Source organism: Sinohyriopsis cumingii, chromosome 15 (assembly GCF_028554795.1).
Source record: "Sinohyriopsis cumingii isolate HCF-2022 chromosome 15, ASM2855479v2, whole genome shotgun sequence".
Lineage (NCBI taxonomy): Eukaryota > Metazoa > Mollusca > Bivalvia > Unionida > Unionidae > Sinohyriopsis > Sinohyriopsis cumingii.
The window spans coordinates 117,618,367-117,639,839 of NC_142975.1; the positions used below are offsets into that span (position 1 = coordinate 117,618,367).

Sequence of the window (21,473 nt, forward strand, 5' to 3'; positions counted from 1 at the left end):
CTGAGCAGAGTGAATGGACTGGTAAAACATGCAAGAAGGTGGAGCAAGCTGTCTCCATAACACAGATATATCTTAGAACAACATGATTATATAAGACATCACTGGGAAAATGGTGTAATCAGTTTTCTTTAATGCTGATGAGGATGAGGATTCCTTGGAATTTTGCAGGAAGATAAATCTTGACATTGTGTTTGAACACTGTTAGTGCTAGTGTACATAATATACTATATTACATTTTTAGATATGGTTAGTTTGTGCAATTAGAGAATATGATTTTGCAATTCATTAGAGTATACTGTAAATTTCCATGCAAACATTTCTTTTTATTCAGATGGATATTCCAATTATGCCAACTGTTACTTAATAATTATTAAAAAGCAGCCGTTGCTCTCAATTCATGTGTATTACATTTTTTTCCAAGAATACCTTCAGAAATATCTGCAAATTAATCTTGTTATACAGTGAAACCCCACTATAACACAATGGCATGTTTCACAAAGTGCCACCATGCTATGTACCATATCATGCTACATCCAGACACATCAGTTAACTAAAGAAAATACTGCATTAACTATACAAGATTGGGGAGAGGGCACAAAACTATGGGCTTCAGTCATGCAGTTACCAACCTATACTGATGGATATTATATGAGAAATACTTTCAATAGTAATTATATATTTTATAGTTATTGGGATGGGGGAAGAGATGTGTACTCACCAATCTCATTGAGTCCATAGTAATAATTTCATCAAAAATGTGCACAAAGAAGCATAATTTCTTAAATTTCATTACTAGATTCCATTATAATCCATATGCTTAATTTCTTGCAAAGACTCACACAAACTTATACAACAATGTCTTTTTGGAAAGATTTGTACATACTGGGCATGTCCAATTGGATTCATCTTTTATGAACAACAACATCCATTTCTGAATATATCTTATGAAAATAAAAATGAATGAGTCAGATTGTAAGCATTGATAATAATAATGAGGACTTTGTATAGCGCCTAATCTTTAGAAGCTCTAAGAGCTTTACAACACTAGACAGCACATATAAGATAAAAAAACATAATGATATGATTACAAAAACAAACACCATGAAATTAGAAAACATAAAAAACATGCTGAGAATATTTAAGGTAGGAAACATTATTAGGTCTTTAAGTTTGTTCTTGCAGTCAAAATAAGTGAGTTTTGAGAGCACTCTTGAATGGGATCACTGTGTCTTTGTGTCTAAGTTCAGTGGGCAATTCATTCCATGTTGCTGGGCCCTGGTATGCAAAAGAATGCTGTCAATATGACTTTATTTTCATAGTGGGAATAATGAGTATACGATTGTCAGATGAAGAGCATAAGCATCTTGCTGGTGTGTACACATGGGTGAGGTCAGATAGGTATGTTGGACTTGAGTCCATCAGTGAAATATAGCACAGAGAACAAATGTTGTGTTTGATCCTGGATTGAATGGATAGCCAGTGTAGGGTACAGAGCAACGGGGAGGGGATCTCTGATCTTGGTACTCTAAGTATGATCCGAGGAGCAGTGTTTTTAATTTTTGAAGTTTCTGGAGTAGATATTGAGATGAAGTAGACAGAATTGAGTTACAATAGTCCAGTCTTGAAAGTACTAATGAACACACAAGTGTTTTAGTGGCATCAACTGAAAGATATTTGCGAACACAGCTGATGCGTCTCAGCTCAAGATATGCAGCCTTGCATATGTTCATGACATGTTGGTGCAATGTGAGAGTACTGTCCAGAGTAACACCTAGGTTTCATACTGATTGTGTGAATTTAATGTTGGTGTTGCTGATATTTATTGTTTGAGGTAAAGGATGTGAATTAGAAAGTCTTTGTGTTGTGATCAGAATGGCCTCAGTTTTATCATCGTTCATCTGCAGCTTGTTACATGTCCTCCATGATTTCACATCAGAAATGCACCTCTATACACCTTGGATGGTAGCATCAACTTCAGTTGGGTGGCTAGATTTGTATTGGCGAGACACTGGATGATGATCTATGACACTGTGGAACACAACATAGATCAACTGGGCTGGAGTGTATTCCATTTGCAAATACAATTTGTGTCCTGTTGACCAAGTAGGACTTGAACCACAGTAAGGTTGTATCATGAATGCCAAATACATGCTGGAGATGGTGAAGTAATATATCATGGTCTATTGTGTCAAATGCTGCAGACAAATCAAGGAGGGTGAGGATAGTTATCTTTCCACTATCCAAAGCAGAGAGAATGTCATTAACTACTTTTAGAAGAGTAGTTTCAATACTGTGTCAAGGGTGATATGCAGATTGTATATTGCTAAAAAGACTGTTTGAATTTAGATGAGATACAAGCTGGGATAGAACAACCTTTTCTAAGATTTTTTATATGAATGGGAGATTAGAAACTGGGTGGTAGTTCTTTAAATCGTTACGGTCTAATGCTGGTTTCTTCAGCAGAGGCTTTACAATGGCAGTTTTGAAAAATGATAAGAATTCCCTGGATGAGAGAGAGGTATTAATAACATCAGTTAGTGAAGGCAATACTGGATCTAAGCACTCAAGCAGCAGTGATGTTGGAACTGGATCAAGTTCACATGATTTTGGTGCACTCTTCATCAGGATTGTACATACGAAATCCATAGAGACAGGTTCAAATGCTGCTAATGGTTGCCACTCAAATTCTGTATCCCAACTGTATGGTGTCGACGAGTCAGTTGAAATTGTGGTGTCAAGCTTATCTCTGATGGTTTGTACTTTGTCACGGAAGAAATTTGTAAACATGTCTGGAAGGTCGACTAGAGAGAAGGTAGTTGGAAGTGGTGTGAACTTTCCATGATCTTAGTAGTGTAGTGGGCTCATTTCGCTGCATGGACTATATTTGTGACATTCTTCTTAGCGGATTCATAGATTTACTCATGAATAGTGAGTCTGGTGAAAGCCAAAGCCTCTCAGCTTTATGGCGAACTCTTTTAGCAGTGCGAAGCTGGTCCCTAACACTGCTATACCATGGAGAACACTTCTGAATTGATACTCTGCACTTGGTAGCTGGGTCATGCTTGTCGAGCAATGAACAAAGGTAGTTATCGAGTTGTTCTGCTGTAAAAGGTAAGCAAGTTGTTGGGTTTGTTTGGATGCCATGCATTCGTTTGGTTCTATTTATCATACGGAGATTTCTCTTAGTAGCAGATAAAGGTGGAGCGTTAGGGACTGATATGTCAAGATGGCATATAATGCAGAGGTGATATGATGCAAGTTCATGGGATACCAGGGAGGACCGTAGAATGTCATCATCAGGTCTATGAAGAATCCAGTCTAAAATGTGACCATGTTTATGGGTGGGTTGGTTAACTTACTGTTTTAAGTTGAAAACATTATTGGAATCTAGGAATTTTTATGTGTTTAGGTTTCCGGGACAGTCAAAGTCAAATCTCCAAGAATAATCATGTTGCCACCTATCGAATTTCCATACTTAAGGAGATTCAGAAACTGCTCCAAAAAGAGAGATTCAGTCAGCTTGTTTTTTCTACTAGGAGAAGGGCGGTATAGGCAGAAAAAATGGACTGACCTTTGCTCCAGTGTGAGTGTGGTTTGGACTAGTTCAAACAATGTGTGGTCAAAACTGAATGTTGTGGTGTGGTTAAGACGTTGGATCATGGAGTTCTTTGTGATGACAGCAATTCCACCTCCACGAGAGTTACGGGGGAACGACTTGATGGAGTAACCAGTGGGTGTTAGATCCACACACTTGGGCTCATCGCCTGATGTTTTTAGCCATGTTTCTATCAGGAAAAAGACGTCAGTATTCTGATCATTGATAAAATTAACTATTTCTGTGCGCTTTTCCGGTGGTCCTACTGACTGGGCATTGAATAATGCAATACACAGAGGTATCTCTTGGATAGTTGACACATAGGTTGATGAATTAATAGGGATTTGAAATAGGTTATCTAAAATCACAGCTGAATTTTTAAATTGTTGAGCCGGAAAGGGCATAAGGGAGAAATTCTTCTTCCTCTTCTACGCCATCATTTAGGTAATGATGATATGTAGTCCCAGTTCGTTTAGTCTAGAACACAATGTAGTGTGGAGAGCCAAGGAGTGGTCATTTAAAGCAATTAATGAGGGTCCATCATAGCATAAACAGGTTGACTGGTGAGTATTATGTGATGGTGGTTTCTTCAAAAGTTGTACCAGTGGAGCAAGACAGCTGAGAAAAAGTCTAATTGTTCTTGTTTCCAAAACAAGGAGATGAAGAAACATACGAACTGAACAGAAATACATAATGAACACAATAACGTAGACAAAGACAGGCAACAAGCAAAAATATAAAACGGCACACACAAGAAAAAAGGAACAGCTGCTTCAAGCTGGTTAAGCAATAGCAGGCATCTTGTCCATGGATGTAGTCATACGACAACTACAAAACTTACATGAAAAAGGTAATGAGGACTATTATTTACATACATGGAGTTAACAGGGAAGATGAAGCGACTGAGTACATGTATGTGGCAATGACCAAAACTGCTTCTGACAATTTGGATGATAAACTTATTTCAACTATCACATTGTCTGGCACACAGGTATGTATGAGCAAGCATTAGTGGTCTACCGTTTTCCCTTAAATATGTCAGTAAACAAATTTATCAATTTGGGTGGGAAGAATGTTTAGACCACTGTATCGATTGGTGCTTGGTTGGGCATGCTAGATGCCTGAGCAAACCAGCTTTACTGTTGCTGATTCAATAATAATTTGATATATAATTATCACCTTTTTAAGGAGCACACATCTTTCAATCATAGGCAAGAAGCAGTGATCAAGTATTTCTTTTCCTTCAAGAATACATCTTGCCAATTATTTAATTAAAGTCACATTTATTTTGGCACTGAGGCTTGTGCAGTACTTGAAGAAACTGGTTAAATTATTGTACAATGTCAAGAGCTATGCCACTACCATATTATATCTGAATTTGTTTTGTAAGTTTTAAGATGAAGCACTTTATAGAGGGATTTCACTGTTACATTCAACAGAGTCTTTGTGCTGATAAATTTCAGCCGAGTGTTGAATTATTTAAATGGAACTGTGTTTCACTTGTGCCTCACCTGGAAACATTTTCTAACAAATAATTATACTATGTAATTAATACTGGTATTTTCATTTTATTACACACAATTTGCTGAAAGAGATTAATTAACATGATTATGATTATGTGTTATTGAGTCTACTAGTCCAATATGTATATCTCTATTGTGCTTAAGTCAGTGTTTCTCCATTTTGTTGCCAGCAGTCACTGACCGTTACACTTCTACTATTAATCACAGTCATTCAACTGTCTCATTAGTGGGAAGTGAGACAAAGCATAGCTGTCACCTTTGCAACATGGGCAGCAATATCAACAGTTTGTTAAGGGTTTAGTTAAAGTTTCTCTATTTTTCCTAAATCCTTTGGTAGCTTCTCAACATACTTGGCATTGATCATTATGAAGCTAAGACTATGACATGCTCACTGAACCATTTACAATGAGGTCAAGGTCACAAAGAAAATTTATATCAGAAATTGTTTAAAGGTTTTTCATATGCTAATATCTTTCCTACATTATATGGTAAATTTTCATCATATTTGGTATTAATCATTATGAAGCTAAGACAATACATTCCATGGCATGCTTACTCTCCCCATGACCTTGGGGTCAAGGTTACAGTCATAGCAATTTTGTGTTCTGTTTTTGGTTAGCATCTTTTATCTGCTTGTATTTCCTAACCCTAATGCATTTTGGGTCCTTGGATAACCAAGTGTTCTAAGATGCTTGCCTCAAAAGATCACTTACATCTCATCTCTGTCCGTGTTGGGTTTGAGTCTTGGCTTGGACATGGGTATGTGAGAAAGCTTGCCAATTGCTTCCAAGGGTCTTCCTCCATAAAAAAAATATTTTGGACAACATGTACAGCCTATCATGTGCTGTGGTGTTAAACCTACATAACCAAACCTAATGTATTTTATTCATACATGAGATAATTCATTATGAAGCTAGGTCAATTCATTCAGGGAATGGCTTGGTTCAATGCATTAGAAATTTGCCGCTCACTTCCCACTAACAAGAGCCCAACAAAAAACAGTAAATACAGTTTAAAAGAGCTGAAATCGACCCGTGATTGTTCGTCTACTTGATATCTACCAAATGACCAAGCAGCTGGCCAAAGAATCTGGGTTGGCAGAATCCTTTGTCAAAATGTCTTCAAATTCTGTTGAATGGTCATAAAACAAGAATCACTTAAATGGACTGACACTGTACTGGCCAAAAAGAAAGTCCAGGAATCCAAGATATGACAACTTTCTCTGTTTAACTACACAACACTGAAACCTTCTCTGATATCCTTGAGAAGCTCAAGGTATCCACAAACTGGGTTAAAATACAAAAATCACTTCATACTTGTTTTATCATGCTTATAACTAGTTATGTACTGGCAGCCAAAATTTCATCTTAGATGATATGTCTACCCCATCTGGTTCAAGATATGGATAAAAATATTCTTCATAAAAATAATATGATTTCCACAAATTTGTCAAAATTGCATCAACGGCCAAATTAAGTAGTCATTATTGAAACTAACTGCAGTTTAAGTCTGCAACTTTTCAGATCTCTTATTTTCTTTATGGAGACTTTACTTAATTTTTTGGGAACTGAATTCTGTGAAATAACAATGTACCAGACCCCCAAAATTAAAGATCTTCACTAAAATGGTCAACAGCAAATACAGCCACAAATACTAGCAAAATATTTTTAAAAATCTATATCTTGGCCATTTATTTATCAATTTTTAAAATTTAAAGTGTATTGTGTTCAGATTGCTGTACTCTCTAATGATTCTATATTCTGAGGACAATATATTTTAAACATCTCCCCACCCCCTGGGCAGAACTCAAAGGATGTCAACATGCAACAACACAGCAAAGTCTAATCTGTACTGTGCAGAAGAGCACAACCAATAACAATATTTTATTGAAATGTAAAAAGCATTTTATAACAAATTCAATACCAAAATTATCATCTCTGTTTGGAAAATCCCCAGTCAGCATTGCTTAATATCAAAATTTCTGTTCTAACGTCATAAGACAAACACAGCAGGAAAACTTATGGAAGAATGTTAGCTAATTTCTAACTCTGCTTCTGCAGCAGCTCTCAGTGCATGATGTATCTCCTTCTGCAAATTTGTATGCCTATAATCATCTTGACATGAGGCTGAGCAAATCTTTTCAAAAAGTTCTTGAATTTGATCAGAAGTGACAGGAAATTTACTTTTAAGCTGATGGACTGGATCAAAAACTTGTAGGTGATGACATCTTGCTCTTGATGCTCAAGGGCTATTTTTCTCCCTTTGCCCTTTTTAATTAGCCACCTAGACATACGGTGGATGTCTTCATTCTCTGTAAAAGTGCAAAACAGCACAGTTAATAATTTATAAAAGACCTGTATCAGTGTAAGAATTGGGAAACTGAAATTTTTATTCCACAGTTTGAAACTTAAGATATATTACATTTTTAAAATATTTATCAAAATATTAAGTTATTTTTGTACATTCTAGATTGAAATCTTCAGGTCTATAATTTTAGACGTTTTAACTGTGCGATCACATTTTGTTTTGTTTTGTTGTGTTTCATCCAAAAAAAATGTTTTGATATATTTATACATAATACCAAATCATAACATTGATTGGGAGAATGGAAATGTGTTTATTATTATTTATATAGCCAAGAAACAGACAAAAGATTAATTACTATTCATGTATAATAACTATATAAAAGTGTTGATTTCCCAGAGAGACCAACAAAAATTAACAATGAAACATTGACCAAGAAATATAGGTAGTTATTTTTTATTAAAATTATTTCACTCTCACAATCTCGGATTGCAAGATATGCTAACACGTGGTAATTGTGAACTTCCTGTCGCAGAATATACACACATTTTATTGAAGAGTATCTTATTTAATCCATTAAAATATAAAAAAGAAATGCATACAAATATTATAAATGTTTGGAAAAGCAAGAAAAACAATACTTACCAATGTGCTGCTGCAATTTCTCACACAGGATACCAAAATCTGGATCACTTGCAGATATGAAGTCAGCCATTTAATTCGGAATCACCTGACAGTGTGTGACTCAAGACATCTGAATATGACCTGCGGTTTACATGCTTGCGATTGACTGCCTTTAATGAGACCTCGAAACCATCCATGTATATCATTAAATTCAGCAAAAAGTGGGCTTTCCAGTGCATATAGGTATCATATATAAAAAAAAATTAAATGGCCAAGATATTTTGCCAGAAAAATGAACATATTTTCTGAAAGCTTACCAAGAAAATTTAATTTAAAGATAATTTTTCAAACTTATATGAAAATAAAGGCTGTTCTCTGCACTAAAATGTGCTATTTTTATGTGTTGATCCGGTGGCTTTGAAGTTTGAATGGAATTTCGCTAGAGAATTCGATATATCTTAACTTTCACTGTGAGGCATTCAGCCGACTGAATCATGCCCAACAGTGAAACTGTGGCTTTTTTAGATGAAAATTACTGTTAATTCACTTATTTTCATCAACAAACCCAATAAACAGTTAAAAAGAGCAACAAATGAACTTTATTTCAGCATAAATTGTACTGTTGGTGATGCATTTACGATGATGATATGGCTGGTAGAAAATGATCATTTTTACGGAGCTGTGTTGAAAGTGCTACACATCTTAAGGGAGGCTGCCAGTACCTAAACTAGTACAGCTAAAAACATAAATCAAGGCAAATGACTTAAAATCAATGTTCGACTGTTGTCTATCAACTTTTTCATTGGAATCCATCTCAGTACAATTAAGTAATGATCTTGAATTGACTCATAGGTCAATTAGGTCTAGTTTTCAAAACTCTTTTATAAAGTGTGGATATGATGAAGGTCATATGTGCCCCATTTGCATCCAAAATCCGATCAAATACAATGAAATGTGTCTTAATGAAAACCCCATCTCAATACCACCATTTACGCATGAAGATAAGATTTGTGAGATGTTTATGGTGACAAGCTAGAGGTCAGAAGTCAACCATTATCATTACAATTAGCTAAATAATGACAAAATATTTTTAGTATAAAATCCATGTCAATCTGACCATCTGTTTTATAAAAAGAAGCCATAGAATGATTTTCAGGATGGCCATCAAGGCATCATTTTTGAAGTTTTATCAGCATTATACTGGAAGAACAATATAGTGCAATAAAGAAATAGTTTCTTCAAAATCATGCAAGTAATGCTATCCATTCTGGGGAAGTAACTGTTAGATGGATCACAATGGCATCATTTTCATTTAGATGGATCACAATGGCATCATTTTCATTTAGAACCAACTACATATAATGAGAAGTGTTTTGATGCAAACCATCCCTTCAAAAAGGACTAGTTGTAACAAGATGATGAAGATGGCCACTGTGGCCATTACATCTGATCAACACCATTTATATTTAGGAACAAACAGATATAATATGAAGCAATTTGGTGGAAACCTTATGTCACTACAAATAATCACTTAGGAGAAGTAGTTATAAGAATATCTTCAAAATGGCCACTTGTGACCACATTCAGTGTCAGCTCCACAATTTTCATTTAGGACCAATTTGATAAAGAAAGTAGCCTTTGGTGAAAACCCTGTGTCGCTATGGCCATCCATTTGGAAGAAGTAGCTATTACAAGATGGCCACCACAATCATCATTGTCAGATCAACATCATTTTAATGCAGTAAGAACCATACATGAAAAGAAGTCTTCTGGCGAAAACCCCATGTAGTTATGGAAATCTGTTTTGAATAAGTCTTTCTGTGAAAATCCTATGTCAATACAACCATGCATTCAGGATGAGTATTAATAACAATATTTTCATGATGGCCACCATGGTGACCATTTCGGATGTCTGACTGGTAGCATTTTCATTAAGGACCAAGCAGACATCTGAAATCTTTTCGTGAAAACCCATGTCAATACAACAATCCATTCAAAAGATGTTGAGACAGCAAAATTTTAAAAATGGATGCTGTGGTGGCAATGTTAAAAGTTAAGGTGCACCATTTTCAGCCACAGAGTATTTATAAGAAATCTTTTAGTGACAACGGCAAGGTGGCTGTGGGTCATCCTTTTTCATTTTGGAGCAACTAGTCCTTGGAATGAATATGTAAAGTTTCTTATCAATCTTTCTAATGCTTTTGGTGAAGCAGCAATAATAAACAGATGTTATTGTTGTTGTTGTAGGGTTTAACGCCATTTTTCAGCACACGATAGGCTATACATGGCGGCCAGTATTAATGGTGGAGGAAGAACCTGGGAAAACCCCAGAAAGAACCACCGACCCATGAGAGGCTACTGGCAAGCTTTCTCACATACCCACATTAGCCGAATCCAAGACTTGAACCCACGCAGACAGAGGTGAGATGGCAATGATCTGTAATGGAGAGCGCTTTAGACCACTCGGCCACTCGGGGCCCCAACAAACATATGAATCACAGTTGAAAAGCTATTGCATAAGATCTACAGGTATATAAGCTAAAAATTAAAGACATTCATGCCATAAAATAGTTTTACAAAATTTGGCCAAATTACTTTGATCCTTCTTTTTTAAAGCAAAATAAAATTTACAAGTTTACAAGCCCAGCAAATGAAAAAAGTTAATACAAATTTAATGAATATAAAATAGAAAGAAAGACAGAAAATGATAAATAAATTAACTTATGGTACCTTCTCTTTTGACTGGTCTGATTACACAACATGCACTTATCCAGTCTGGAGCAACTCGAGAACTCAGGGTTTGGATAATCTCAAACGTGTGTGGGTCAATAATAGTGATTTCAGGATAGTACCCACTGCATACCAAGCGAATATCTTTTGCTGTTCTAAAATGATAGGCCTGGAAATAAAATTGAAAGTCTTATGTGATTTAGCTTTTACTTTACATAAAATATAATACCCTGAGATGAAAGTCTTCATAAACATCTGAACTTTGATATATGATAATCTGATTGTTGTCTCAAGTCAAACATGCACACTAACCTGCATCCACATCTAAATACAATAACCTGTTATTATGTTCATATTATCACCGTTCTTCCACAAGTGCAGACAGTTTACATTATTACAAGCATTATTTCATATTACAAAAATGAGATGTTTAAGCCCCACCTCACCCAAAGCTGCATCCAGGCACTGAAAACTTCACTGCCAACTACCAAATATGATGACTATTCTTGATAATATAGAGCAATGTAAAGTTACCAGGGGAACCAAATGACAAATGGATGGACAGGTGCATTCACAGAGGGACTGATTACTTACAGACATAACAATTCTAAATTACCATAACCAATGAAATGCAGTTTTAAACTAGATTGCATTTTTAGTAAACATATATGCCTCCACTGCAGTCCAAATCCAAAATTTCAGACAAGGCAAAATCTGAAAATTGTACCATAATGCCCTGAAATTCTAATCAGGGCATCAATATAAACATTCATATCCAATATGATTTGTCTACCTAACATGGTTTTACTTCATTGTACTAAGTTTCAAAATGTGAAAGGTTGCTATAAAAGTCAAAAAATCTACGTATGACCATGAAAAAGTTTGTAAAATGTCATATTTCTAATGCTAATAGTTTTTATGCTACCGTGCTAGAACAGACTCAGGATGGACAGACATGAAGGCCAAAGGCCACGTAAATGGACAACAGCAAAACGATAGCCCCCTTTTATCACAGTTAACATAATAAGAAAAATGTATCTAGCAGCTCATCTTTTAATTAATTAATTAAGCTGGCAGGTCACAGTCTAGTCTGGCACAAACCATTGCCACTAAAGTATTTTATAAATGCTAAACAGAGTAGACTCTGAATGACTAAACATTAAGTTAATAATGCTGACATGTATATGACTGCAAAACTAGGCTGTGTGTAGCTTACAATGAAAACAGTGTGTAGTCTTCTTAAAAAACATTACTTCTATATTGCTGGAAACATTTAATGTTCCTTAAAATGTTAATTGCTTTTATGAGTTTAAATATAGCTGCCAACCCCCAAGTACACATATACTGACTGCTTATGACAAAAATACTGATTTTCAGGAACAATTACTGATTTTTAAAACTTTAATGCATATGAAACTATTTACAACCATCAGTAAAGTAGGATGGTGCCTTATTTAATTATTTAATGTCAATGAAGCATGTGCTGCACCCTTGCATCTTTTGAATGGGGAATCCTTTTCCATGCAGGTGCCCATTTAGAAGGTGCAAGAGTGCAACACAAACTCAGACACAGGCTATTTATTGAATCCTTTTCCACACCTTATTTTATTAAAAAATCATTATCAGTTCCAATGTATCATCTTTATGAACTGTTTTCATTCTAGCACACAAGTAATCCTTTGCGATTTTACTATCTGGAGAAAATTCTGAATCTTCCTTTTCAGCCTGATTAGAACAGGACACTTGGCAGCTATGGTTTAAAAGTATAGGGTCCATGTTAAGAGGAGATTCAAGTTAAACAGTCAACCTCAAGTCTGTCAGTTTGCCTGAACATGCCCAGAATGCAAAGTTAACTTCACTTTGCATTGAATTTACACCATTCTCCTCACACCTTGTTTCAATACAGTGCAATAATCAAAAGTAAAAATCAACTATTGTGTTCATTTCCCTTTAAAAAGGAAGATGGAAAGTTAGAAATATAAGTGCTATGCTCTACAGTCAATTTTAATGCTAATTTGATGATCAGAAACACCAGAAATTACAGTGCTATCTACAGAGTCCTTGCCAAAAGTTAACCAATGAGCCTTCAAAACAAGTGAAAATTTGAATTTTGTAACCCACTATCCCATGAACTTATTAATGGAGGATTTCTACTATTTAAACTGTTGCCTATTTTCATGGTTGCATTTTATGTTATACAACAATAGTGGCAAAGGAAATAAGATATATTTTAATATTTTTATAGTTTTAATAATATTCTGGTGGCATTATTAGTTGCCAGGCCTGGGGATTTAACCTGGCAACTTTGCTGCCAGCGCCTACCTATATTCAGTAAATTAAAGAATGTTTTTGAAGTCAAAAATATATATAAAATTCTATTTTGTGGAAAACCATTGTATTTGTAAAATTATTAAACATGCTGATATTTAATAATTTTAACATGAAAATATGCAAAATCATGAGTCTGAAACAAATATTTTGAATATTATAATTATTAATCTTCTACACTCATACTAGGTTACACTGATCTATGTTTTTTGTACTCTGTACTGACTTGTGCAGGCAAGTTAAAAATAATGGAGCAATTAATGTAATACTTGTCTTGCTCTGGCTATATCTGACTGTGTTATAAAAATACAACTGAGTTAGCTAATCAAACTTTGTGGTATACCTGCATGCTGGTGTGTGTAATGGCCATCTTAGTTGTCTCGATACATCGACCATCTGATATATCCCACAGGCACATTTCACTGGAATACAGGAAAGAACAGATACAAAATATCTAAGTGGTTAAACTACCTCACACTGACGGATTGTCCAAATAATGGTTGAAAAGTCATTCCTTTCCAAAATAGCAATTTTTGTGGATATAGCATGAATACTGAAGTAATAGGAATTCCTGAGTTCAACCTATAGGCTGCCACAATTTGGATTTCTAAAGCTCTATGTCAATCCGTTTGTAGATTCATATTTGAAACTATAAGAACCATACACATTTTGCTAAATTTCAAGACAAAGATAATGAACCTAAAGACAAAGTAAGGATGTGTACCGTAATTATTCTAATTACCCTTTAAAGCCATAAACCAACTTTAGAGGATTTCCATTTTTATGATAAAAACTACTTTTTCACATCAAGGTGAATTATTATATTTTACACACAATAGAGATTTAATACTTTTAACTAAATAATCAACCTCTCTGTAAACATACATGAAACCTGAAGGAGCTGAAACCTGTATTATAAACTGATATATTTTTCATTATCCATATGAACAATATGCTTGTCACAGTCTGAATAGACAGGTAAAGAGCAAATGTGAAATCATCTCTTGAGGCTCATGCTATCAAAACAAAGATGGCAGCTAGCAACTGTGACCCATGTGTAAATATGTTTACACTCAGTGAGAAAGACCAAGAATTGATTTAATATTTGTATTTCTTAAATAGATTTGGGGCAAGTAAAAATATACTTGTAATGAGAATAAAATTAAACCTTTAAATTATTATGTTATTTATTTATTAGTAAAGTATCAGAAAAGAAAAAATTAAAAAGAAAATACTACCCTGGCATATCTCTTATCTTGGTAACAATAGTCACCTGAAGGATCTAATGCTCTACTGTCAGAAAAGAATATCTAGGAATTCCAGAAAGAAACATTTCCTTTTTTAAGAGCTGAGTGTTGAAACCATTTCTGATATTTGTAAACAATAAGACTTTAAACCAACCAATGTGTGGACATATGGGATGTAAAATTGACACCATTTTCATTTTCAAAGAAGGCATTATTAGAAGACTTTTCGGAGTGATAATAAGACTTTTCAAGATGGCCATCATTGCTGCCATATTTGATATAAGGCAGGCATCATTTACGGTTTGAAACCTAGATAGTATAAGAAGTCATTTGGTGCAAACCCTATGTCAATATGACCATCAATTCTGGAGGCAAGGTTATATCAAGATTTTCAAGATGGCAACCATGGTTTTCATTCTGGAAGTCAAATCAGCATCATTTTCAATCAGGACCAACTTGATGCCATGAAAAACGCATTAGTGAAAGCCCCATCTTGGCATGACTTTCCATTCTGGAAGTGTGACAACAACCAGATTTTCAAGGAAGCTGCCATGGTAGTTATGTTTAAGGTTAGATTGCACCCATTTTCATTTAGAACTAACTAGATATCCTAATAAGTCTTTTGGTGAAAATCCAATGCCGAAAGGACTTTCCATGCTGATTAAGTTGTGATAACAAAATAATTTCAGGATGGCTGCCACTATGGCCATACTGTATGTCAAATCATCAGTAATTTTTTATTTAGAACCAACAAGATCTCATAGGAAATCTTTTGAAAAAAAACAAATGTCGAAATGACTTTTCATTTTGGAGAAATGGTAATAGCAAGATTTTCAAGCTGTTTTCTGTGGCATCCATCATGGATGTCATATCGGGTCCCTTTAACTTTTAAAGGACCATCTAAACATTATAAGTCTTCCAGTGAAAACCCATGTTGATATGACTTTCCATTCAGAATAAATAGCCACATGGTATTACCAGCTGCCTCATTTGGCACTCAGAATAAAGAGGTTAGTGTTAGGACTAGTTGGCCTGGTGTCAAGATAATGTAAATTGGTGGGACATGATGCTACATGTCTGTGGTATGATGCCCCAGTGCTAGATGTCACTATAAAGAGCTGCAGTCTTCATCGCAATATCACTGATTTTTTTTTTAAAGCTACATTAAAAAACACAGAATTAATTGCAATAACATCTTCAAGATGGCTGCTGTGTTGGCCATATCAGATGTCAGATCAACACCATGTTCATTTAGGAACAACTAGACAGTAAAAAGCCTTTCAGTGAAACTTCTACACTGATATGAAAATCAATTCATGAGGATTGTGATAACAAGATTTTCAAAGAGGGAACTGAGATGGACATAATGATGTCCAAGTAATACCATTTTCATTTAGGACCTAATAGATTTCTAAGAATTCTTCTGGTGAAAACCAGTTTGATGACTTTTCATTCAGAAGGAGCAGCAATAAATATAAATTCAAGATGGCTGCAATGATGGCCATATCAGATGCCAGAAAAGCCCGAAGTTTTTTTCGTGACTAATTAGACACCATAAAATCTATTTTGGAGGCAGAACAATAACAAGATTTTTTAGGAGGGCTCTACTGGATGTATGAGTGACACAATTTTCGTTCAGGAACAGAAATCTTCCAGTGAAAACTGTGTTGATATGACTTTCCTTTCCAAAGTAGTATTAATAACAAGATTTTGAAGATAGCCAATGTGGTGGCCATACTGGATGTATAAGCAGCACCATTTTCATTCAGAAGCAACTAGACCTTCGGATGAATGTGTGTATAATGTTTTATGGTAATCTTCCATGTAGTTTAGGATGAATAAACACTTGCCAACCCTAACAAGACCTTCTCAGTATGTCAGTTAATTTCTTTCCATAAGTTTGACCAGCTTTCACTTAGGTGTAATAAAATACCATGCACTGCTATTGTCAAGTTGGAAATCATGCATTAAAAAGTTCAAAAGTGTGATTTAAGACTGATGCAGTGATGGTAAACATGTTTGTAAAGACCTTCATTTCCTACAGTAAAGTCTCACAAACAAAAGATCCAAACCATAAGGAACTCTACGTCTCCTTGAATCTCTCACTTTATAATCCTTGGCTTTTTTATATATTTCTCATGTCCACATTAATCATCTCGCACGCCATAAGATATATTCAAATAAACATATTTTATCCAATAAACATAACCATTGTCTTTCTTGCTTTTTATTCCCCCAAGAATCTCAGGATCCTATTTTATTTTTCAGTAGTATAAAACTTTATGACATGCTTATTATCCCTTTCATCTTGAACATATATAGTTTACTGGATGCCATTTTAAGAAAATTCTATAAGCAACAGCTTGTTGATTTAGACATTTTGAATGAAAATATGTGTGCAGTTTAAAGTATCTGTTGTTGTTGTTGTTGTTGTAGGGTTTAACGCCATTTTTCAGCACACGATAGGCTATACATGGCGGCCAGTATTAATGGTGGAGGAAGAACCCGGGAAAACCCGGAAAGAACCACCGACCCACGAGAAGCTACTGGCAAGCTTTCTCACATACCCACATCAGCCGAATCCGAGACTCGAACCCACGTAGACAGAGGTGAGATGGCAGTGATCCGTAACGGAGAGCGCTTTAGACCACTCGGCCACTCGGGGCCCCTCTAAAGTATCTGAATTATTCCAGTAACGTTTGTTGGTTCCCTAACTCCACTGAATCTAACATGAAATAGATCTAAATCTAACACAGACAAGACAGTAACTGGATTTTACCACAACAACCATAATTCCACAAAGTATGCTTTTGTTCTGTACATCCGTATATTAAGAGGGATTTTCATAAGACCTACAGTCAAATTGTAAGAGGTGGCAGGTATGAGAGTTGCAATAAATTTTAAAAAATTTATTAACAGACTCATATTGCCATGCTTCAACTACAAAGTATTTCATAATGTGTCTCTCTAATGTAGAAGTTTTTAATATTGGTAACTTTACTGTTCAGAAAAAGTTTAGGTGCTAATACTCTTAAGCAAAGGAAGTGCATTACTTGCAGTTGTATGCACCACCATGGTGCAGCAGGATTTTTTGTAAGAGGCCAGTGACGTTTTCACTGTGCCACAAAATGAAGCCAAAACTTACTATACATTAAGTCCTGAAGTTCTGAAACAAATATAGTCTCAAATTCATGTTCACTTAACATGCAATTAATTATGAAATGAGTTTAATACAACAGTATGCCAACACATGCAAGCAAATAATTGTTTTACAAACCTGACATTAAATAAATTCTGTAGGATCCTTTATTTAAAGCATATTTGCATTCTGTTTGATGCAATGATTACATCTAAACATATGAACTTGTCTTAATCTTTACCTAGATTCATTTGCTGTGGTAGCTTACTAAGTAGAGCATCTAACTCAGAATACAAGGGTCACAGGTTAAATACCTGCCCAGGTAGGCTGCCCCTGCATGTCCCTGGTAAAGGCACTTAGCTCCCATATCCTTGGCATTACAATGCCAACATGTTTAAAGTGTCATTAAAAGCAACATCTGCTGCACCTTTGACATGTTCCCTAACAAGCATACAAAATCAAATGCAACAGACAAGTGGGAACAACCAAGAACTTTTTGTGATAGAATGTTGGTATTTCTAATCTGGAGTCCTATACAGATGTTCAATTTGTATTTAAGACACAGAGACTGAAACTATTTAGGTGTTTTCACTGATGTCCATTATGCAGATGTTCTTACATATATAAAAAATGTTTAATAAATCCCAATTTATTTTTAATTCAATCTTTACACTGTATTGTTAAAAATATATAGAAAATATTAGGTAGAAGGTGTGCAATAAATACAAAACTACATATGAGTCTTGTTCTGAGTTGGGGGAATAAACATTTCACACTGCAGACGAAGACGTCAAGGCCATCATATCTCTATACTGCATCCAACTCATTCTTTTAAATTAAATTTACACAACACGTGTTGTTTCATATACATACAGTGATGCCTTATTAATCCAGACTTCAATAAGCTGAATGTCTTGGAATCCACATGTTGATTTCCTCTTTAATCTTTAAACAGATAATTAGTTACTCTGGACTCTATATTAATCAACATAAAAGGGTGGAAATAAATATGTCTGGATCACCTGTTCACATGATATTTCTTTATGAAGGTTCAGACTTGTGAAACTATTATGGCAGAATGAGTGTTTAAAGTTCTAAAATATATCTGACAATACATTATAAATTTTTCAAAAATCTTGACAACTTACCCATTCTCAGATGCACTGACAATATACGGTTGATCTGGCCGTGAGCTACCTGGGGCCAAACAGCTTATTGCTGCAGTGTGTCCAAACAGCATGCTTCTTGGATATATCTGACAATATATATATATATACACCAGTATAACTATTTTTTCTAAGCCAAAGAAAAGTTGAGAAAAAGAATTGGCAATGGTTTGGGAGACCTTGAACAATATAATAAAGAAATTTCTTCGCAAAACATAAAACCAACAATGTTCAAATAATAATAAAATTATCCTACTTGGTGAAAATTTACCATTTATTATTTTACTTGCATTATAACTATGTTTTGTCTAGATCTGTGATCAAAATTACCAGTGGCCATTAGGTCTGGCACTGATATATTTGTCAAGGGTCCATGCCTCTGACCAAATCTTGGTCCTTCTGGCAGATGACTAATCCTGTGTTTCGAAACTATAAACCAGTAAGATCTCAGAAACCCTTAATCATATGTATTTGGACACCAATGTTTTTTCTGGGATGCAGAAAAGCACTTAGATGGGAGTCCTCTGTATGCATCTAACAGATGGGAAGCAAAATTCAAAGACTTGCCAGTCCTGCTCAGCCACCTGCTTAACGGGAAAATGCTGATATTTATAATGACAGAATTTAGTGGTTGAAGATCTCCTGCTATACATGTTGCCATTCTAAAAATACATCAAAAGAACATGATGCAATAGCTGTGCAGCAAGTTCAAAGATTTCAACTGGCTGCTCGGTTGGAAAATGTGCTATTATTGACAATGATTGAATCATGAGGCAGAGATACCCTGAGAGATACATGTGGTCATTTATAAGAGTACATCAATTTAGCTTTCACTATTTTGTTCATTTCTGAGTAAAGCTGAATAAGCAGTGCAAGTAACCTTGGAATCAAGACATGTTGAGACTTATATAAAATGCCATTCACAAATCTGAATAAGTATTTTGGGCTTAAATGGCAAATTGACAAAAACTGTAATGAGATTCAGAACAGTGCTGAAATTGCTAGAACTGATAGTTTGGATGGGACAGTAGCCAAGTGTAAGAAATTGTGTGATGCCTAGCTTAGTGTTTGGAATAAGACCTTTCCTTGGATTGACAAAAGTTAGTCTCACTCTGATGGGGAAACAAGAGCTATATGTCAGTGTTATAAAGAATGAGGAAATTAAACTCCATGGCAACCAACAGTTCTTCTAATCTGCAAATTTTTCTGGGAGAAAACTACAACTTTTGCTGGTGACACTCCCATTTTTAACAAAATGGGAGTCCTGGACTCCTAGTTTTAAAATCCTTGCGAGATCTCTAATACAGTGTGGATGCAACAAAAGTCTAACCATGTAAATTAAATAAAATATTTATTTTATCTAAAAATTCATCAGTTTATGATAAGACCTTTTCTGTGTGTACGTGTGCTTTTTCTCAATGATAGCCTGAAAAATTAAAAGCTATAAAAAATGGGGCTGTTGTTGTCCAATCTGAATGAGTGATACACGTTTTTCCAGTGCATGCCATTGTTCAACAACAAGTCAACAACATACGTTACTAATTATTCCATCTTTATTTTCTCATAATCTGTTACTATTATACATAGCCTACAGCTCCCAAGAAAGGCTTACAGATTACGCTTGCTTTAGGTCACTCTGGATTACAGCATTTTGAACAGAGTTTCAATCATTGATCAGAACAATGCCCAATTTTGGTAAATCAGCTAGTTAAAAAGAGAGTTTACTTGATACTCAGAACATTTGTCCTCGTTTGACAATTATCTGAAACATTAACAAACAAATTTGGAGATCCACAAAACATCTTTAAATTGCATTTCTGTATGTGTGATTTGGATTTTCAACGTAGCTTGAACAATTTTTCAGTCATACTACTACGATGTATGCAGTGTGGCAGTTTATAGTGATGCCTAGCACTGGGGCATCATGCTGCAGACATGTAGCATGATGTCCCACCCAGTCACATTATCCTGACACCAGGCCAACGAGTCCTAACACTAACCTCTTAATGCTGAGTGCCACTTGAGGCAGCAGTTAGTACCATTTTTGTAAGTCTTTGGTATGACTTGGCTGGGGATCGAACCACAACCTCCTGTATCCGAGTCAGATGCTCTAACCACTAAGCCACTGGAATGGTAAATTGCATTTCTCTTTTCTCCTGAGTCTCTGTTTTACCTGGCAAAAATTACAAACTCTGATACCAATCAACAGAAATGTCTACATATACAGTCCTAATTCAATAAAATAAAATGGCAACTGATAAATCTGATATTCAAAATTGACCTGAAAACAGAAATATGCTCTTCCAAAAAATGTACAATTTGAAACAAAAAACAACCAAGCAATCACAAAAACAAACAAATGTACAGTATATGGAAAAACCATAGGGACTGTATTATTCTGTCCAATAACTGGTATCACTGCATTCAAAAAGTTTAATAAAAGTCTAACCTGTTTTAGATAAAACCTGGTTTTAAAGATCAAGTTCTACAGATTCCAAAGACACATAGTCACATTTTTACCTATAGATAATAATATTTAAAAAAACACTATCTAAGGATCACCTGCTTGTAAGGAGGACCACAGGCTAAGACAAACATATCCCAATGATACTTATATCAACACATAATTTACCTATAAAATGATAACGATCAAATGCTGCATATGAAGACTGCCTGCTAAAAAGGACAACCTGTGTATACAGAACATTTCTAGAGATCCCATTGATACTTATATCAACACACAATTTACCTATATAATGATAAGGACCAAATACTGTATAGAATGATCACCTGCTCATAAGAACTGCTGGTCTCTAT

General features: G+C 35.1%; 2 protein-coding genes across 7 annotated transcripts in view; both read right to left on the minus strand.

The window, feature by feature from the left end:
* Positions 1-21,473, minus strand: part of LOC149782560 (WD repeat-containing protein 7-like) — a 146,785-nt gene that overhangs the window by 117,558 nt on the left and 7,754 nt on the right. For all 6 annotated transcript variants that reach the window (XM_089934006.1, XM_089934003.1, XM_089934008.1 and 3 more), the window contains exons 3-5: positions 18,639-18,745; positions 13,448-13,526; positions 10,777-10,945 (exon numbers count right to left, since the gene is read on the minus strand). In XM_089934006.1, coding sequence (XP_089790132.1) covers positions 10,777-10,945; positions 13,448-13,526; positions 18,639-18,745 — 355 coding nt within the window. The remainder of the gene's footprint in view (positions 1-10,776; positions 10,946-13,447; positions 13,527-18,638; positions 18,746-21,473) is intronic.
* On the minus strand, positions 6,761-8,351 carry LOC149782561 (uncharacterized). The gene is made up of 2 exons (XM_089934894.1): positions 8,068-8,351; positions 6,761-7,429 (listed from the first exon to the last, which is right to left on the minus strand). Exons 1-2 carry the CDS (start codon positions 8,135-8,137, stop codon positions 7,185-7,187), a joined length of 315 nt encoding a protein of 104 aa, XP_089791020.1. The 5' UTR covers positions 8,138-8,351; the 3' UTR covers positions 6,761-7,184.